Here is a 16,387-nt window from a genome sequence, read left to right as displayed (position 1 = left end):
TTTCTTGTATCTGAAGTAGGCTGTTTCTGTCATGTAGTTTGGCGTTGTCTATTCCTTTTTCAATTAGTAAGGTTGGATAATGCCTTTGTTTTAATAATTCCCGTAACTCATCAAGTCTGACATTTAAAATATCCTTGTCCGATATTATGGTACAGAGTCGCCTAGCTAAATTATATGGAATGTTGTTCTTGATGTGTTTTGGATGACAGGAATCGTAGAGAAGGTATTGTTTTGTGTCCGTGGCCTTGTAATATACGTCAGTTACGATTTTCCCTTCTTTTTTCATGACCATAACATCTAAAAAAGGTAACTTGTTTTCGTCACTCTCCATTGTAAATTTTAAGTTGGAGTTCATGCTGTTTAAAATATCATAGAAACTTTGTAATTCATCGGTAGATTTGGTCCAGATTATGAAGCAATCATCCAAATATCGTTTCCAGGAGTTTCGAATAAAATGTTTGCACTCAACACCAAAATTTTCTTCCACGGTTTTGTATAATTTTTCCTCAAGGTATCCCAACGTAAGTGTGGCATATGTCGGGGCAACCTTGGTTCCCATAGCTGTTCCAAGTTTTTGTCTGTAGGTTGTTCCATCGAAGTTCATAAAGTTATTTTCCAATATGAATTTTAAACTTTCTAGAATAAACGTTTTTGAAAAACGAAGTTGTAGTAATTCTGGGAATTCATCAATCCAATGTTCAATTGCTTCTAGTCCTAGTTCATGTGGGATGTTGGAATATAAGCTGGTCACGTCAAATGATATGAGCGTTGAATCAGTTGGAATATTGTCAGGTAGTGATTTTAAAAAATCGATAGTATCCCTTATATAACTTTTTACCTTTGATACATATGGTTTCAAAAGTATGTCCAACAGGTTGCTGATTCTATGTGTTTCACAAGATGGCCCTGCTACTATCGGTCTTAGTTTTAAATCCTGTGGGTTTGGAGTGCATATATAAGTAGAATATGATTCCTTACACAATTTGCTTATAATTGCGCTTTTGTGAATTTTGGGTAGTCCATAAAAATTGCTTGTTTTTACTTCAAACGATAACAGATAGTCGATTTCTTTTGTAGTTAAATCTTGTCCATGCTCTGCAATGATTTCACTTAATTTCTTCATTATATTTTTAGATCGATACTCTGTTTGTTTTTCATAGTATGTTTCATCTTCAAGTATCGAAAGGCATAAATTTTTATAATAATCCTTATTCATCAGGACGACTGCACTACCCTTGTCAGCTTCTTTTATAATAATGTTTTCATCCTTCTTTAAATTTTCAATGGCTGTCCAGTCTGATTTTCCTAAATTATTCGAAGACTGTTTTCTCTGAACATTGTCTTTGGGGTATTTAGAAACATGTTCAATGAATTTATCCAGGTTATAGTTTCTTCCCTTGGGTGGGTTAAATTTGCTCGGATTTGAAACAATAGACTCATCACTGTTTTCCTCATCTAAGAAAAATTCCGCTAATCTTAATCTTCTACAAAATGCTTCTATGTCATTGGTTAATTCCTCTGTATTATCTCTGCGAGGTGTTGGTGTGAATTTAAGTCCCCTTTCAAGAATTTTAATTTCATTTAGTGGAAGTTTTTTATTTGAGAGATTTATAATTGAAACCGGTAGAGTTTTAATCGGCATTCTGTTATTTTTTACTATTTAAATACTTGTGTGGATTTTTTATCAAACTTTTGGATTATTTAACACTACACAAGATGCCGAAAGTGAAACAAAGGAAGAGTTGCGCAAATGAAGAAGAATTTATGCAGTTTACCAAGTAAAATCTGCAAAAGATTACGGAGAGACTTGATTTCATTACAGAGGAATTGCGGGAAATAAAACTTAAACTACAAGTAAGTGACAAAAATGAAGAGCTTGAAAAGTTAGAAAATGACACAGAAAATGTACGGGAAACAATTCAAGAAATAAAGCCACAAACGGAGGCTATACAACAAAACCCAAATGAATTATCAAATGGAAATGATGTAGAAAATATTACTAGCATTGACCAAACAGAGTTTGAGGAATGTCAAATTAAGAGAAAGAACATCCAATTCTGGAACCGACACCTGAAACTTCGACGCATTGCATTTTGGAACATGATGAAAAATGCCGAAAAGGCCAAAATATACAATTCATGGCTTACATCGGGGCCAATGGTCATACCTAGAAAACTTCAGATACAAGAAATTAGAGGAGAACCAGAAAACCAAAGAATCCGCCGAGAACGGCTTGTATTAGAGAAGTATAAAGCAGAAATTGATCTACTACAAATGCGGGGGAAATACAATGAAGATAAATACAAATCAATTGATCATGAAATTTATCTGTATTTCAAAGATACTGTTCAACAAGACGTCATGAAAAAGGTAATGAAATTATGGACTGATGAATGCTTGAAAGAAGAAAAAAACTCCATAGAAAGATGGATGAAATCAGAAAAATGGCTACTGACCTTTGAGAACAAATTCAAGGACGAATTCAATGGAAAAAATCCATTCTTCAAAACAAAATCCAGTGACTTTGGCACAGGAAACCAGTGGAGCGACAATACGATGACCATGAGTTCGGAAAACAACGTTAGAAAATACCATCATAAATTCAATCCAAACATTGCTCGGAACCAGAATTCAAACAATCTCAATGGACCCGCATTCAACACACATAATGGATTCGGCAGCTATTATAAAAACAAAAGACCGAAAATTCCATACCATGAACGACCTTATAAATATGTACATCAACAAGGAAAATTTCCCGTTGCAAAGAGTTCTTTTTTAGAATTCGGCCCCAATCAACACCGAATTACGTAGCAACCAAAGATCAAGAAACAAAGCTTCCAGTCGACCCCAAAGTTATAAATCTCTCAAATAAAAAACTTCCACTAAATGAAATTAAAATTCTTGAAAGGGGACTTAAATTCACACCAACACCTCGCAGAGATAATACAGAGGAATTAACCAATGACATAGAAGCATTTTGTAGAAGATTAAGATTAGCGGAATTTTTCTTAGATGAGGAAAACAGTGATGAGTCTATTGTTTCAAATCCGAGCAAATTTAACCCACCCAAGGGAAGAAACTATAACCTGGATAAATTCATTGAACATGTTTCTAAATACCCCAAAGACAATGTTCAGAGAAAACAGTCTTCGAATAATTTAGGAAAATCAGACTGGACAGCCATTGAAAATTTAAAGAAGGATGAAAACATTATTATAAAAGAAGCTGACAAGGGTAGTGCAGTCGTCCTGATGAATAAGGATTATTATAAAAATTTATGCCTTTCGATACTTGAAGATGAAACATACTATGAAAAACAAACAGAGTATCGATCTAAAAATATAATGAAGAAATTAAGTGAAATCATTGCAGAGCATGGACAAGATTTAACTACAAAAGAAATCGACTATCTGTTATCGTTTGAAGTAAAAACAAGCAATTTTTATGGACTACCCAAAATTCACAAAAGCGCAATTATAAGCAAATTGTGTAAGGAATCATATTCTACTTATATATGCACTCCAAACCCACAGGATTTAAAACTAAGACCGATAGTAGCAGGGCCATCTTGTGAAACACATAGAATCAGCAACCTGTTGGACATACTTTTGAAACCATATGTATCAAAGGTAAAAAGTTATATAAGGGATACTATCGATTTTTTAAAATCACTACCTGACAATATTCCAACTGATTCAACGCTCATATCATTTGACGTGACCAGCTTATATTCCAACATCCCACATGAACTAGGACTAGAAGCAATTGAACATTGGATTGATGAATTCCCAGAATTACTACAACTTCGTTTTTCAAAAACGTTTATTCTAGAAAGTTTAAAATTCATATTGGAAAATAACTTTATGAACTTCGATGGAACAACCTACAGACAAAAACTTGGAACAGCTATGGGAACCAAGGTTGCCCCGACATATGCCACACTTACGTTGGGATACCTTGAGGAAAAATTATACAAAACCGTGGAAGAAAATTTTGGTGTTGAGTGCAAACATTTTATTCGAAACTCCTGGAAACGATATTTGGATGATTGCTTCATAATCTGGACCAAATCTACCGATGAATTACAAAGTTTCTATGATATTTTAAACAGCATGAACTCCAACTTAAAATTTACAATGGAGAGTGACGAAAACAAGTTACCTTTTTTAGATGTTATGGTCATGAAAAAAGAAGGGAAAATCGTAACTGACGTATATTACAAGGCCACGGACACAAAACAATACCTTCTCTACGATTCCTGTCATCCAAAACACATCAAGAACAACATTCCATATAATTTAGCTAGGCGACTCTGTACCATAATATCGGACAAGGATATTTTAAATGTCAGACTTGATGAGTTACGAGAATTATTAAAACAAAGGCATTATCCAACCTTACTAATTGAAAAAGGAATAGACAACGCCAAACTACATGACAGAAACAGCCTACTTCAGATACAAGAAAAACCCGTAAAAAATCTCATTCCCTACGTATCTACACACAATCCAAAAAATCTAGAATTTTTCCAAGTCATCAAAACCAACATGCCAATTTTAGAGAATGATCCAAGGATGAAAGACGTATTCAGTGAATTTCAGTTGATCAAAAGTAAAAGACAGAGCCCATCCTTAAAGAAGATTTTAACACGAGCCAAATTTAACAATACAGAGGAAACAGCCGGTGTTAAAAAATGTCATCATCCAAGATGTGGAACCTGTCCCTTTTTACAGGAAACCGAACAATTTATTTTTAAAAACGGAAGAAAATTCGTTATTCATTCTTCTTTTACCTGCGAAAGTTCAAATTTGATATATGTCATGACATGTTCAGGATGCGGCGAGCATTATATTGGCCAAACCGGGGACACCCTAAGACACCGCATGACCGTCCATCGTCAACAAATTCGTCAAACTGAATACCAGTGCACTGCCGTGAGCGGACATATTAGAACATGTGCTGAAAACATTTTTCCTAATTTTACAGTGTTTCCTATATACAAGTTCTATAACAAGACTTCCGAAAAGGAACGTGAAACCAAGGAAAAACATTTTATTTCATTGTTTAAACCAAAGCTAAACGCCCTGTCATAATAGACAATTTACAATTTTCCCGCATTATTTGTCTAACTGTTAACGTAATAACGTAACATAATGACGTCACAATGAACTGTACTAAAGCGCAACACTTTTGACGTTACATGACGTCACAATATACTTTGAAATGTTTGTATCTATAGCAATATGTCAAACTCCTGATGATACAATTGAAACCGGTAGAGTTTTAATCGGCATTCTGTTATTTTTTACTTTATATATATATATATATATATATATATATATATATATATATATATATATATATATATATATATATATATATATATATATATATATATATATATATATATATATATATATAAAGCACATTTTACAACAACTCTTAAACTAACATAACTGCCCTAAGTGAAGAAATATCAATATAGAAAGCACAAAGAAATTCACTTTTACTGGTCGGTGAAAACCAAATGCAATATCAGTAAAAACGTATATGTGAGACTGAATCAATGGATTTTGAGTGCAGTGTCGAACTATTGTAACGTCATAAACGTTAATTGTTCCTCCGCACCATCGGATTTTGGCGTGTCAGACCATCGCACTTTAGCGTCGCGCGTCTCATAGGAAACGAGCCATCGGACTTTGGCGTGACCATCGGACTTTGGCGTCCGTAAAGACAACGAGCCATCGGGGTTTGGCGCAGACCATCGGGGTTTGGCGTCACCATATATATATATATATATATATATATATATATATATATATATATATATATATATATATATATATATATATATATATATATATATATATAATATCACATATATATATATAAAATTATTTTAAATAAATAAAAACACAGAGAACGAGTAAAACATAAGCGCTTTCATTTCTTCTTCATGATGTTTTACCATGAGTATTGTAAAACATCATGAAGAAGAAATGAAAGCGCTTATGTTTTATATATATGTATATATATATATATATATATATATATATATATATATATATATATATATATATATATATATATATATATATATATATATATATATATATATATATATATGTAGAGATGATGAAAAAAAAATAATTTATCAAAACCAATTAACCAATTGCATAATTTAATGTCAATCGAACAATGTTTGGTGTTTGAAATGGAAGCTATATATATGTAGTGAAAGAGGGACGGAGTCAGATCACCCCTATTTATTTATGCTGCTGCAACCGGACTTAATTACAAAGAACACTTACTATACCCAATATTCACATGATAATCTTTAAAACCGCATGACAACCTTTAATAAAATTAACATTCAAGCAATTGAAAGTGATATCGACCTATCTTAAATATATACTGGATTAAAATTAATCTTCTTAAAATCCGTACCACAGCATATGATATAAGTGCTGTAAATTAGATGTGGATTCTTAAAATTAAAACTCCATTGAAGAACCTTTGGAAAATTTAGAATCATCAACTTTTCATGTCATAACATACAACATTTTTCTGTTTAAACAGCAATTCCTCAAGATAAAGTAAAGAAAAAAAGGATTTTTAAATTCATCAACAACTGCTTATTCTATTAAACTGCAACTCAGAATTTTCGTATTTTTTATTTGGTAATCTATATTTTAATTTTGTTTAACGTCCTGATTTCGCACAAAAGTGATCTTGGCTAATATTGAAAGGACATGGGTGTTCCTCATTGGCCAAATTTTTGTAGTCTTCGGAAACCAAGTCTTACAGCAAACTGTTAGGATTCTGATAGGAACTAATTTTGCCATGCGAATAGGTGACCGACCTGTTTTTATATTCTTTTGAAGCAGAATTTATTTCTTTTAATCTTAAACTAATTCAAAAAAGCTTTCTGGGACCTCCATTTCATAATTTTTCTGTACGGATATCACATTTAATTTGACAAAAGCGAATTTTATGCATTTGTCGTTAAAAGTCTTATTTTAAATTAAAGGAGAAAAGATTACAAAAAGATTTCGTGTTTGCTGTTTAACGTCCCTCTCCAGAATTTTCACTGATATGGTAACGCCACCAATTGACGGTGGAGATCTGCAATCAAGTTTTGTCCTATAATCGGCACTGATGGCCATTGAGCAGTGAGGGATCATCTATTGCGGCACGGAACCTCGTATTATACGATCTCATCCGAAGAACCGTTCTCGACGTCCAGAAGTGGCACTCGAACCCGAGACGTAAGGATCAGCTCCTTACTCCGTGACGCTACTATTATAATTAAGGCGGACGCTCTCTACTGATACTTACTGTTTCTAGACACCTGGTTCCTCCTCTGGAATACCTGGGATTTCGTGCTCATGCCCTTTTCACATGTTTATATTGTGATGTTTTTTTTTCGAAGATGGATCACTGCTCGATATATTAATATTTGTATTCTGTATTTCATTTACCCATTGGGTCTTACAGGTATTGTATCAATAAAAACATTCAAACTGTTGTTACATTTTAAAAGTTTATGTTTGAGAAAAATAAGCATATAAATTCAGCAAAAAATGCGTATATAAAATACGATTCAGTTTTTGACAAAATGTTTTTTTTTAAGAGACAGTATGAATATTAAAAATTCTGCCAAAGCTGCCATATTGTTAAAGTAAATGTTCCTAAAGCAGAAGAAGTATATATTTAATTCACATATAACACAATTTACTAAAAAACCACCTCTTCACTGTTTATTATTGAATAAAAATGCACCTGTCAGGATTAAAATAAAAATTAAATGGAAAAATAAAAAATTCTTTTCCAGTATAAAATTACAATACATGAGCACACAGATAGAACAAAGCAAATAATCAAATCAAAATTCTGATGGGAATGACATATGTACATCTCTAATCTTGCCAATTAATGTTCCGTGGTCATATGATTCACTTTACATTTTGATATCTACATTTAACATAATGGATAATTATTACTTTTGTCACATAATGTTAATATGTGGGTCCTTTTTATTTATAAATGAACTTTTATCAAGAGTTCATGCATTGAACACACTCAAACGATGCCCTGGTAATAAATTTGTGTATAGCTAAATTATATAGGGCGACATCAAATAGATAGTTTTCCACATCCGCAGCTAATTTCTCCGGGATCCAGAGACACCAGTTCCTGTAAAAAAAAATATAACAGCTTTAAAAAGTAGTCTCTTGACCAGTAGGGGTATTTTATGTTTATAAAGCGATTATTATTATTTAAAATAAAATAGTCACTTTGAACACCCCTCCCCCACCCCGGTTGACAGCAGGATTTTTAAGATTGATTGATTTATTGTATACTGTTAACGTCCCTCTCCAGAATATTTCACTGATATGGAGACGTCACCATTGCCGGTGAAGGGCTGCAAATTTAGGCCTATGCTCGGCACTTACGGCCTTTGAGCAGGGAGGGATCTTTATCGTGCATTTTTAAGAAGTTATGGTAGCAGAACAAGAAAAATTTTTTATATGATTTGGACAAATACCTTGTTCGGGTTCTTGGTATATAAAACAAAAGGTTTGTCTTATTATAATATGAAAGTTATTATATGAAAGAAAACATACCATGTACAAATAATCCAGGGCCTTGAAAACTCTTGTTCGGAGCACCTGCAAAATCTGTTAGAATTATCAAAACCAAGCTTCAACACTATAAATGTTGTTATTTTATCAATTAAGTATTTCATTAATAAGTACCTGCTGGAGTACTGGTAAAAAGATTTGGAAAATGGCCTGAAAAAAAATTTGTTAGCATCAATATGTCTCCTTTATCAAAATTTTTTCCCAGGAAATCATATAACCTTCCCCTTCCCCTAAAACAGTGATTTTATCTATGACAGTCATTCCATTCGGTGCCTAAGATACATTTTCCATTTCTCTACATGCGTTTTAACATAAATTATTATACCTCCACTGATTTTTCACTATATAATAGCAAATCGATATATTTTGCCGATTCCCTGAAAATCACCATAAAAAGACTGATTCCCTGCAGAAAGGTGCGTCAGTTTGATGAACTGATACACACCTATTCGGAACACATAGCAATTTCTTTTAATTATAAGAAAAATTCCTATGTATTCCATGAATATTCATAATGCAGCTATATAAGGAGGCGGGGCCTAATTTACACGGGAAAAGGTTAGCCTACTTGTTATTATGACGTCATCCTTGTAGACTAATGAGCACTGAGAGGTATCGACTGATCCCGTAACTTTATCACATTGTAATTTTTTTCATAAATATAAACAAATTTTGTTACAGATACTATTTTGTATCTAATTGATTTAAATGCAAAGATCTTTTATTGAATTTATTTATTTATTTTATCTACATTCTAAGTAATCAATATTTCCTTCATTTCAATTTCCTTTACAATTGCAATGCGTTTAAAATAAAATTGCAGTAACTGGTTTTGAAAATATCTAATTTTTGTATCGGTATAATAAAACAGTTAAAGTATATCATTGAGGGAGTCAATTTAATTTTATGGTAGCATCTAAAAGCGCAGTGGTTATAGCGTCTGCTCTAGAGTTGCAAAGTAAGGAGTTGATCCTTACGTTGCGGGTTCGAATCCTACTGTGGGTCGTGGAGATCGGTCCTTCGGATGAGACCGTATAAACCGAGGTCCCGTGTCGCAGTAGGTGATGGCATGAAAAAGATTCCTCCTTGCTCAATTGCCTTGAGTGCCGAGTATAGAACAAACTTTGCAGCTCTCCAACTGCAAGTGATGGCGTCTCCATATGAGTGAAACATTCTCGAGAGGGACGTTAAGCAATTAATATACAATCAATCAATCTAAAAGGACTTTTTACCTAATATGAGCGATGACTCTACTTTTACTTTTAAGTGCTGAGCACGAAGTAACATTTAGTTTACAGAATTACATTCACTCAGTTAAAAAGCATTTTTTTAAAAAACAAAATAAGGTATGTTTATGTTAGAAAATTCAAACCAACTCGTTTAATCTACACTATAGTGTTGAATAAATTTTATTTAAAGTTTACATGTTCTTAAATCGTTTTTAAAGTTTATATTTGATAATTAAACCAAGTTTATTAGATATAAACTACTCATGTGTCATTGATTAAGAGTAAACTTTTCCTTTTTCATTTTGATATACATGTATAAATATACCAAAACGCTTTTAGTAAGCTTTACCTTTCAACCCTTGAAATGCTTCCTCTAGTTTTGATTTCTCTGCTTTATGCTCTTCTTTGGTAACTGTCAATTCACGTTCTGTCTGAGCAAGTTTTTCTATGCCATAAGTAAAAAAAATTTATATTAATATTTCCCATCTGTTTTCTTAGGATAATTCTTCGAAAGTTTATGCGTGTTGATCAGTACAATAGAATGCAAAAATGATCAAACGTTTATATGCATGTTAATTTTCCGTGTCTACCATTTTTTCCGACCTCAGTGGGCGACAATTTTTGAAATTATTAAAGAATGTCTTCTGTATTTCATAATTATTATCAATATGAGACCACTTGTATTATATTTACGTTTTAAATTCACATACCATGTTAAATATATGACTGTTTGATGCAAATGACATTTACGTCAGTTGAAAACATGCGATAATTTATGGTAAATGGGCTTCGCCTGTAATGTTTTCAACCTATCGTTGATGCCCTAGCAAACTTATCAAACTAAATAGTGATCCTTAACATTTTCAAACAAAGTCTCTTTAAAACAGTGTAAATATTCTTCTTCTCCTTTTCTCACTTAATTACGAAATATACATGCATGTAGGGAAAAAAAAACTCATATTACTTTGAATATTTTTACTAATAAAAAACAATTATAATCAATACCCCCCCCCTCTAAAAAAAAGAATGAGTAAAAAACAAAACAAACAAAATAATCGAACAAACAAAATGACCAACTTTTCTTTGGAAATACCCATACATAGGTCTTTTATTTAATGGTTACATACCTTTCGTGAAACGGAGCTGACTTTCTAATTCCCCTTTCTCTTGTTCCAATTTCTCCAAAGAAACTGTCGATAAAATCAATATGAATCACAATTAATAACGGAAGAAGAGATATCAGTTAGTATTGTAAAAAGAATAAAAGAATAAAAAAGGAGAGTTTAGTGTACCTTTATAATTTTTTGCAGTCTTTTCTTCTTCTAAATATTTGTGAAGAATACCTCCATTGTCTGCTGCAAACATAATAATATCTTCATATACATTATTGTAAAGAAATGAAGTTTGGATAAACACATAAATATCTATTGCTTCCGTTAAAAAGTATCTATTTTTAACATATATTCAGTTAACATGAACCTCGTAATTCTAGAAGTGAATACAGTCCAGTTCTTGAGAAATCACTAAGAACTTTTTCGCACTTCATTATCTTCCAGAGAACATGTCAATAAAAAATTAGTTTGTTTGAAATAATATCGTCTCTTTTGAATCTCTATATATTGTTAGAACGTTTACAATGCCGTTCTACAACACCTTATATCAAACGAATTGGTAAAACATAAGAAGTATGAATAGATAATAGGACTCACCTATGAAATGAATCTTGAAAAAATGGTTTAGGGGGAAAATTTTTAACAATGATAGAGGATAAAATCTGAGAGGATGAAATACTCAGAAATTTATATAAAAAAAAAATAATGATAATAATAATAATAAAGTTACTCAACCATGGAAAATTAAAGGTACAGCATGAGATAATTTGAAATTTCTCACCACATTGTTTTTCATTCTGTCTTTTCAACTTTTCTATCTCTTTATTGGCTTCCTCTAGCTTCTCTAGAAATTGTAATAAATTTGGGAGAATAAAAATAAAATAGAAAAGTTCCTTTCGTCGTAAAAGAAGTTTCAAGGTAATCAATCAAATAATTAAAGAAGAACTATTGAAGAAAGATTAATAATCTTATTTTCATTGCATTGCCATTCAACTGAATTCAATAATTCGATATTGTTCAAAACATCTTAAAGGCGTAAAACCAACAGAGACAAACATTCAATCAGTAACCAAACGTGACTTTTGACTTTTTGCCTTTAAAACATATTACATGATTATTTATGAAAGGAGCAAAATACCCTTACTTGAATGAAAATAATTATATAAAGCAAAAACTTACGCTGATAATTTTCTTCTCTTGTCTTATGAGTATGTATATCCTCCTTTAACTTCTGAATTTCTTTTAATCTGTCTTCTCCAATGTTTCTCTCTTGGTTCAGAGATTCTGTTCGTATTGATAATTTTAAGAAAATACGTCGAAATTAAGATGAAATAAATACATTGATGGTTATAGTATATCTACTATTTGTGAAATACATATAAAAGATAAAAACTAAAAAAATTAATGTATGGATTCTTATAATCATTGTGGGACTAACAAACAGCATGTCTGCTGAGGAGATGCATACCATTCATAGAATCTAATTCTTTTTGCAGTTTCTCTATTTCAGCCTCCCTTAAACTCTCCTCTGTAAAAAAGGAATAAGAACCAGAGAATAAAAACAGAGATCTATATTCAATCTCAGTTTTATTTTTGCGAGTTTGTGTAAAATTAAATGTGCATAAATACAGCCCTCTAACATAATAATGGAAAAACTGAGGTGGTAATACATTAAATAGAAAATAGCTGTGTAAAATGTAACGTTAACGATTGCTGCGTTTTAACTAAGCAAACTAAGAAACAGATTTGTAAACCATTTTGTCTAAAGTCAAACACAGATATATACACAGAGAAACACGTCATAAGTTGATGTCACAATGAGGGCAAATGTCACTTTTGTACAGCTTTATCAAAAATCCATGGACTTATGCATCAGGGTCCTGTTTTGCGAAAGAACTAAGGTATAAAACCAAAACTTATAACTTTCCAGTTTAAATTATGTTTCATTTATATTGAGAAATCTTTAAACCTTTTTATAGGAAAAAAGTAACATACTTTTACACCAGCAATTAAAAAAAACTGAACTTTATATGGTCTTAGTCGTAGGTTCTTTTGTAAAACAGTCCCAAGGTGTATATTAAAAGAGCTTACTTTTGTATATTTACAAACCTTCAGATGCCTTGATCTTTATTTCTAAAAAGAAAAAGGGATTATATATAATCAAAAACATTAATGTGATTATTTGTTTTATGTGTTTTTGATCTTATGCAAAAAAATACACACACAATAAATCATACCAAAAATGTCCATATGTACATGTAGTTAATTAAGCAAAATCAAGTGACAAACATCTACTGACGTATTAAATGAAATGGAAGCTGAGTAAATAACGGATGTCTTACAGTCTACATACCATTTAATTGTTTTTCAGGTGATTCCAACTCTAGAATTCTATGCAGTAAACTGCAATTTTCATCTGAAAGAAAGTGGCCAAATATGTAAATGTCATATTTTCCTTAAATGTAAAATATCTATTGAAATCTGTTATACATCATATATGATGTTTCAAAGGATGTGTATTTATTATATACCCATCAATTTCCTTGTTTTTGTTACTGTTAATTTTACAGAGTTTGATCCGATTTTCCGGATTACCACACTGTGGTTTTCTGAATCCATATCACCACTCTCTGAAACTGATGACGTAGTACGCAGAAATGTGACGTTATTATTCTTGCGCGTTAAAAAGTCCCTTGTTGTTATGCTTTGTTTTATGGATAAATGTTATGCAATTGATCTCTAAAGTTTTCTTTTGCTATATTTTGCTATGTATGAGGGGGTATATAATAAATTCATCATTATAACAGTAACTTGATCCGAAGGGTAGTATCACGTCTCGTTGACAGGCGCGGATCATCATATCAAACCCTACGCTTCGCGTCTCTTTTGATCTGATGATCCGCGCCTGTCAACGAGACGTGATACTACCCTTCGGATCAAGTTACTGTTATAATAATATATATTTATTACATTTATATGTATCCAAATGCAGATTGAAGATAAAATTAGCAAAGCAATACCTTTCATTAAAATCAAATAGTAATGTGCCAAATTTTATTGAAACTGAAAAGAAGGTGGAAGTTATATATTTATACATAGACAGATGGACATTCTACTAAATTTCAATGCCTTCTGGTCTCATACCAGAAAAGCTCATGATTGGGAAATTTGCATGTTGTGTACAATGTAACATAATTTAAATATTTCCATAAAAAATGAATCAATACCAGACTTATCGTTGTTTTCTTTGGTAAGTTGTTCAATTTGTGCTTCATAATCATTCATTATTTCTGTAATCAAAAGAGATCTTTCTTAGAAAAATTGTGGATTTGAGTACTAAGAAGGAAACACTTCATTTATCTGAAATCAATCATACAATCATTCATTGAATCATCAATCAATATATACCTTGTTGTGCATGTAGCTCATTTTTCAAATCCCTTATTTTTCTTTCGTATGAAGTATATTCTAATAAAACAAAAAGTAATTAGTGTTTTTTCTATTCATTTCAATACAATATTCAAATTTCAATGATTGTAAGTGTTTATTTCATGTGGATGTTCTCAAGAATCGTTGAATAGAAAACAAAATCTCACCAAGACCTTCTCCGTCATGTAGATTATTCGTTTCCTGTGTCCAACCAGACTGTGCATTATCATGAGTAAAACGATCCGTTTCCTGATTTGGCACATGGTAACGCATACCTGTATGTGTATTTTAGATATATAAGTATCCAAAATATAATAATTGAATAGGAAGACTGAAATTAAATGTTAAACGTATAATACGAAACAAGAGTCTCAGGGGCCACATCGCTCACATGAGCTAGGAAAAAGCACAAATCAGATCCGAATTGAAAAGTTTACTGAGGGGGTGGGAGAGGGAGTTTGAATTCTAATACTACTTGAGAATGCCTCCATATCAATACTGCATATAACTTCTTGAGAAAGATCTTGAGAAAAAGATTATTAAAGATTTTTTAACATTTTGTTTGTATATATTACTTTGTAATAATTTGAATTTGACTCGCCATCGTTCCCCCCCCCCTACCCCAAAGGGTACTCGTGATTTGAAAAAAATTAAATCTTCAATACATGAGGATGCTTACGTGTAAATACGACTAAACATAACTTTCCTGTTATTGGGATTTTTCCCTTTATTTTCCTATGTAAAACTCTGATCCTCCATTGAGACCCCTCGAATTCCCTACCCTTGGGATTATGATTTGAACAAATTTAATTCTACACTACCTGAGGATGCTTTCATATAAATATCACTAATCATGGCTTTGCTATTCTTTAGAAGATGATTATTTAAAATATATTTAAAGGTTAAACTTGGTCCCCCATTGTGGCCTCAGCCTATCCCTGGGGGTTATGATCTGAACAAACTAGAATCTACACTGCCTGAGGATGTTTCCATATAAATATCACTAATCATGGCTTTGTAGTACTTGAGAAGAAAATTTTTAACGATTCCATATATATTCCTATGTAAAACTTTGATCGGTCATTGTGGCCCCACCCTACCCCCGGGGGTCATGATTTGAACGAACTTGAATGTGCACTACCTGAGGATGATTAATAATAATAATAATGTAATAATAATACTTTATTTAAAGGTGGTATCCCGATTAGTGCAATGCACTTGTCTTCCTCGGGGCCCTCTAAACACATTCACAATAATACAATTATAAAAGCATTGTACAATATTATAACAAATAACACAATATGACGTACAAATACAATTACATATACGATTTTAGGACATGAAATTATATTTCTTTTACTTGCGGCATGTCATTATAAATTTTTCTACATTTTTACGAAATGTTTGTACAGTTAGTGAAAAACATATATGCAAAGGTAATTTGTTCCATAAATGAACACTGGAATAATGAAAGGAATTTTCAAATTGATTTGCTCGATATTTCGGTAAATGAAGGTCATAGTTTGTTTCAGATCGTAGAACATAACTATTAGAAGAAATAAATTCAAAGGAGTCTCTTAAAGATGTAGGTGCCATACCATGAAGTGTTTTGTACAGTAATACATATTTATGAAAATCAATCAACTCATATACGGTCAGCCATCCAACTTTTCAAATAATGGTAGTGAAGGGGCATCATAAGCCACATCTAGTATAATCCGGGCTGTTCTTTTTTGCAACTTAAAAACTCTCTCTATGCCAGCACCTGGCGCATTACCCCAAGTGGTTAGACAATAATTCAAAAAAGGCAGAATGTATGCATTATGAAATAGTTTTCTCGTGTGCAAGGGGAGAATTTTTTTAATTCTGCGTAAAGTATACAATTTATAAGTCAAAGATTTACAAACTGAGTCAATATGGTAATTAATTATAGCGCAATGAATGATCAATATGTACTCCCAAAAGTTTT

The 16,387-nt window shown here is 31.9% G+C and overlaps 1 protein-coding gene across 7 annotated transcripts; it reads right to left on the bottom strand.

Moving 5' to 3' along the window:
• Positions 1-8,032: 8,032 nt before the first annotated feature.
• LOC134231570 (uncharacterized) lies at positions 8,033-15,025 on the bottom strand. 7 transcript variants are annotated; one of them, XM_062713532.1, is made up of 14 exons: positions 14,586-15,013; positions 14,398-14,457; positions 14,217-14,279; positions 13,343-13,405; positions 13,099-13,122; positions 12,458-12,517; positions 12,169-12,273; positions 11,771-11,833; positions 11,170-11,232; positions 11,005-11,067; positions 10,227-10,322; positions 8,763-8,798; positions 8,631-8,684; positions 8,033-8,199 (listed from the first exon to the last, which is right to left on the bottom strand). In XM_062713532.1, exons 1-14 carry the CDS (start codon positions 14,689-14,691, stop codon positions 8,168-8,170), a joined length of 888 nt encoding a protein of 295 aa, XP_062569516.1. In that variant the 5' UTR covers positions 14,692-15,013; the 3' UTR covers positions 8,033-8,167. The 7 variants fall into 7 exon arrangements, with proteins under 7 accessions (XP_062569516.1, XP_062569517.1, XP_062569521.1 ...); XM_062713533.1 differs by having other exon boundaries at positions 8,631-8,675; XM_062713537.1 differs by lacking the exon at positions 11,771-11,833 and having other exon boundaries at positions 14,586-15,025.
• Between the last annotated feature and the right edge of the window lie 1,362 nt (positions 15,026-16,387).

The sequence above is a fragment of the Saccostrea cucullata genome, unplaced genomic scaffold (assembly GCF_032062105.1).
Source record: "Saccostrea cucullata isolate Sc308-1 unplaced genomic scaffold, CSIRO_AGI_Scuc_v1 ctg626, whole genome shotgun sequence".
In the NCBI taxonomy this organism is placed as follows: Eukaryota; Metazoa; Mollusca; class Bivalvia; order Ostreida; family Ostreidae; genus Saccostrea; species Saccostrea cuccullata.
The sequence above is the reverse complement of the archived record's forward strand: the minus strand, read 5'-3'. Positions and strand labels throughout refer to the sequence as shown.